A 5,490-nucleotide genomic window follows, 5' to 3' on the forward strand; every position below is an offset into this window, starting at 1 on the left:
CCTATCCTTTCTTTTTCCTTTTCTTTTTTTTCCTTTTCTTTTTTTGTCAGCCGGCGTGTCAGACGCTTTTGACACGCCGGCTAACGCGCGTGGGTTGACAGACTGGGGTGTCAACCCACGCTGTGGCTTTGACCACAGCGTTCCTTTACTCTCAATTCGACACGCTAACACATTTTGCCTCATTTCCGTATTCCTCCCGCCTCACACCCTCTCCCCTTTAGACGAACCCCACCTACATATACTGTGGCGAGGAAAGCATACGTCGCCCTGAAGAAGACAAGTCCACTTCTCGGAACGTTGGCTCCTGCATTCACCTTGTTCACGTTTTGCTCATCGTCTTGAATTTCCATCTCCTGCATTCCCCGTCTTTGCTATAAATTTCTTGTGTAGTCTCATTACCGCGCGCGCTGCATGCAATTGCAATGTTCAAGTCGGGCAGTCGGGCCATATCCAATAAGCATAAACTACGACAAAAATACCAGTTTCCAGATACATATACATATTGTTACGCTTCCCTTCCCTTGGAATCCAGTCCGTAACCATTAATGACCATCGGTTATCTTCCCTCCTCATTACATGTCCTGCCCATGCCCATTTCTTTTTCTTGATTTCAACTAAGATGTCACTAACTCGCGTTTGTTCCCTCACCCAATCTGCTCTTTTCTTATCCCTTAACGTTACACCTATCACTCTTCTTTCCATAGCTCGTTGCGTCGCCCTCAACTTGAGTAGAACCCTTTTCGTAAGCCTCCAGGTTTCTGCCCCGTAAGTGAGTACTGGTAAGACACAGCTATTATACACTTTTCTCTTGAGGGATAATGGCAACCTGAGGTTCATGATCTGAGAATGCCTGCCAAACGCACCCCAGCCTATTCTTATCCTTCTGATTATTTCCGTTTCATGATCCGGATCCGCGGCTGAAGAATATGAGTTCTCACAATGTCTAAAATCCCTAACATTGCGCTTGCACCAGTGTGTTATAGTGCAATATAGCCTTTCAAAATTATGTTAAGCACTGCTACTTCTTTCATGTGGACACCGATTATATGTAGTGTTTGTTTTCTCTCTGGTGCTGCACTGTTTCCTGTATTTGCACTGCTGCCAGGGTGCCACGGCCAAGCCAGGCGTTTGCTCAGCCTTTAGCCACGTCTCCGAAGGCTATTTTGTACCTAATGTGCCTTGAATAAGCAAAGAAATAAATAAAAAAAGAAAATTTCATATGGTAAAATTGAAAGATGTGACACAGAAGCACAACCAAGCAAAGTCAAAAGGCTTTCTTTAAGCTGACGATAACAACGCTTACGGCCTTTTTTGGTGCTCAGTGAATATTGCCAACTTGAAAAAATGGGCTGATCACGTTTATATTTCGTGGCGGTGTATTGAAACGCAATACAAGGTAAGCATGCAGCGATTTCTCAAGGACAGCAAATTGGATATGCGGGACGGCATGAAGGGCCTCGGATTTAAATTTGTGAGGCCTGGCTTTTCTTTTTTATTTAACACGGATCAAAAAGTATAATTGTGTTCTGCACTCCTCCCCGATCGCAATACAGCCAGGAGCCGAACCGTCGACCTCGTGCTCATTAGAGTACCGAGCCACCGTGACGGGTAAATACACGACTGACCAACTACATCGGTTAAGACAATACTTGTTGAGTTTGATACCCAGTAATACGCAACTTTTCCATTTTCCTTGTGATTTATTTATTTTATTTATGTATGCGTGCTGCGGCAACGGGTATCCCATCCAGGAAGAATTAGGATACGAAGCGACGGGTATTAAAGCGGCTGGTGCGACGTCTTTCCAGCGGCACGACCGCGTCAGCTGCACCCAGAAGCATTACATTTGCCACTCTGCGTTTTCTCCGTCGGAACCACGACGAGTCCGCCTGCCTATCGGTCTTAACAAACAACACCGAGCGCATGAATGACTGACGAACGCCACTGACCTCTTGATGGTTGTTGACGATCCAGTTGCTGGAGCTGAGCTTGAGCACGACGTACGCTCTGAGCAGCTCGCCAGTCGACTTGCTTTTGTAGGCCGCCCGGGCGTCGTTAAAGCTCAGGTCCAGCGGGTCTCGCTGCGGCGGCAACTCGGTGCTCACTGGCCGATCGAGTGCTGCCGGGGATGCGCTGGACTTGAGCCGCCGGCCGGTCGTCAACGCGGGCGACGTTGCGGTGCGCAACACATGGCAGCCGAGGGAACCGCATCGTCCCGGTATCGACCTACAGCCGATGTGGAACTCGGAGAATAGTCGGAGGGCAGCCATAAAAGCCAATGCCGCGCCAGGGTACTGGCCAAGTGCTCACCGATCGTCAGCTACTCGGTGCACCGAGAACCCGACGCAACAAGCGCGATCCCAGCCACGCCGTGACTTGCTTGGTAAACGACGCTGCAGTACGCAGGTAGTAGAACGGTAGAACGACCTACCCACTTTTCGTTGAACCATGACGTCATGTTAACGACACGCAGTTTCAGTTTCGATTTGCGTCGTATGTACATGCGCATGCATCTCTTTCACTGGGCATGGCTTCCGAGAGCTGTCGTCCCATCACAAAATCTTAGAGCGTGGCCTCCGAAATTGTATTTGCACTTTTGGAGGCCACGCTTGGAGTAAAAAAAATATTTGATATGAACGTAGATAGATAATTAGAAATGTGACTACAAGCGTCACTTTTTGCTATAAAGATAAATTAACATCCTTGCGCCGTGACTGCACTGCTGCATGGCTTTGCCATTTTATAATTGTAGAAGTGCAGGCTCATGTTCAGGCCAGTTGGGGCATAGAGTTTCCTACAAAAGGGTTGGGGAACCAGTGGCAAGAATGAAATACAGTTACTGTGTGTGCTACCGTAGTACCTGCGGTAGCACATACAGTAACTCTAGGATGAAACAACGCAATACAAAGGACGGGCACATGGAGTTTCTCACTATAACACCTAGAGGGTAATCTGGCGCCACCATCTATGGGAGTTTCCTAAGGGGGCACCGTGCACTTGAACATCGCCCTCGAGGGCTCCGCGGTCGCTGCGCATGCGTTAGCTGAGAGAAGGTGAGAAAGAACAAATTGACTTTACCGGATGTGACGTCACATTGTTGTTTGTTTTTGCCACGACTTACTGAATTACAGACCTTAACAGATCTCCCTCCTCCAGCACGCCTGGTCTAGTTCGCCCCTTTTGCCGCTAGGGAAAGAACGTACGAGCAGAGTGGCGCTAGTCATAACCTATTCGCTGTCCTCTGCTTCTGCGATCTGTTCAGCGCTTGTCTTGCCATTTCGGCAGGCACAAAGCGCTTGTTTTGGCGGTAAATGCATAAATTCACAAATATGCAAAAGATGACATATTTGCGAATGCTTTGCGTTTGAATAGTGAAACTAGAAGAGGATGAGCGGTGCAAGAAATGTAAGCAACGAGCATAGGTGGCCGCTGCAATGCTAGATCAACGGCATAAATTTCCCTTTCCTAGCCTCCTTAAGAGACTGGAAAAATTGTTTAAAAAGATTCATAGGATAATCTAGCTTTCTTTAGTTGATTACAGACAGCCTAATGTCGTAGATGACATTGGGATTTACTACTGTGTGCCGTAGTGAAAGGAAGATGATCTGGTAAAAGTATAGTAAAAGTATTCACTAGTAAGTCCTCCACCCGATATGTGCAATAGTCTGATCGATTCTGTTTCAAGGGAAGGTGAGCATATCTTGTTTTTAATATCGTTGGATGTCTAGCTCAGTAGAAAGCTTGCAAAAAATTAAGCCATCCCAGTGCTTTAAAACGTGCTGCAGTGCAGGCCTTAAAAATCGTGTCACGGAACTCTTTTCAAACTGTAAAGCTAGCTTTTCCGCGTAGTACGGCGGCAGCATAACGGTGGTGCTGAAGATACGTACGCAATGAAGCTGTGTGCGTAATTCACTTTTTGAACTCGTGACGCATTCACGGACAACTTTTAAGAGTTAAAATGAGTGGTAATCGTTCTGTCGTAGAACATTACGGTGGCTTCAAGTTTCTAAAGAGCGCAGACGCGAATTTTACAACGTGTACAATGTAATTGTTGGGTACGTTGCGAACTCTATACACAATGCGATTTATAATAATCTCCTTGAAAAAGGCAGTGGGAGCGGCTATTTAACGCTATTTTAGAGAGCAGCGGACTACACGCTCCGACATTTTTTTGGTTCGGGGAGTCAACTTTTGGAGCCAAGTGACCAATCAAAGCCTTGTGACATCTCTGTCACTGTGTTAGCAAAAATCGTCAACTAGAGAAGCAGTTCGTCGCAGCACAACAGCTGCCGTACTACTTACAACGCCGCACAACAGCCCACCGCGTAGCAGACGGATGGATGGATGGATGTTATGAGCGTCCCCTTTGGAACGGGGCGGTGGCTTGCGCCACCAAGCTCTTGCTACTATGCTGCCTAATATCCTACCTAGGTTAACCCATGAGAAAAAAAAAACACACTATGAACTACCACGTCCAAATTTTCTGATACCCTATTGCGAACTGTGCTTTTGTACGTCTCCGTCCTTTGTCGTTTCCCTACTTTTCTTCCACCAATCCTCCAATCGCCTCTACTGATGTCTATTGCGGACCTGTTTGCTTTACCACTGCTCCCGCTGAACCCAAGGGCTTCAAGGAGGCCAGTGGTGCCTAAATCGACCGCTGGATAGATGTCTTCACATTCTAATAAAATATGCTCCGTCGTTTCCCTAGCTTTACCGCAGCAAGCACATGCTTCTTCTTCCTTCTTATATCTCGCTTTATACGTGCGTGTTCCAAGGCATCCCGATCTCGCTTCGAAAAGTAATGAGCTTCCCTTTGAGTTATCATAAATGGTTTCTTTCCTAATTTCGTTTTTTCCCCTTAAGTAGTTACTCATGGCAGGTTTATTTTCCATTGCCGCCACCCATGAGATTAATTCAGCCTCTCTGACTTTCCGCTTGACCTTCTTTGTTGCTGTGTTGCCCACCCCACAGGCCGCATACTTGCTGGTAAGCTTCCTAGTTCTTTTCCTCCACTGTGAATCAATGTTTTGCCTGTACAGATACCTGAACACTCTCCCAGCCCATTTACTTTCCTCCATATTCCTCAGCCGTTCTTCATACTCAATTTTACTGCGAGCTTCCCTCACTTCAAAACTAGTCCAGCCCATATCCCCTTGCACAGCTTCATTTGTAGTCTTCCCGTGAGCGCCCAATGCGAGGCGACCCACTGACCTTTGGTTCCCGTCGAGTCCTGATTGTACCCCTGATTTAAAGCAAACAACCGCATTTGCAAAAGTAAGTCCTGGAACCAAAAGTAAGTCCTGGAAGTAAGTCCTGGAACCAGACGAACGGGTTATAAAAGCGCCACCTACGGCAGTCGCTTGAACGAAAGTGAGCGCAAGCTGTTCCCATAGAAGCCGGATATCTATGCAGGTCTGGAGTTCCAGTAGGTCGTGGTTTTTGCTTTTAGGAAGTAACTACTCTCGAACTCAACCGGTATGGCTTGCG

At 47.1% G+C, this 5,490-nt stretch overlaps 1 protein-coding gene across 1 annotated transcript in view; it reads right to left on the reverse strand.

Moving 5' to 3' along the window:
• Nucleotides 1-2,465, reverse strand: part of LOC139055854 (proline dehydrogenase 1, mitochondrial-like) — a 370,252-nt gene extending 367,787 nt beyond the window's left edge. Inside the window, exons 1-2 of the mRNA XM_070533417.1 lie at nt 2,311-2,465; nt 1,950-2,226 (exon numbers count right to left, since the gene is read on the reverse strand). Of these exons, the coding sequence (XP_070389518.1) occupies nt 1,950-2,226; nt 2,311-2,450 (417 nt within the window). The 5' untranslated portion in view covers nt 2,451-2,465. The remainder of the gene's footprint in view (nt 1-1,949; nt 2,227-2,310) is intronic.
• Between the last annotated feature and the right edge of the window lie 3,025 nt (nt 2,466-5,490).

Source organism: Dermacentor albipictus, chromosome 2, assembly GCF_038994185.2.
Source record: "Dermacentor albipictus isolate Rhodes 1998 colony chromosome 2, USDA_Dalb.pri_finalv2, whole genome shotgun sequence".
NCBI lineage: Eukaryota > Metazoa > Arthropoda > Arachnida > Ixodida > Ixodidae > Dermacentor > Dermacentor albipictus.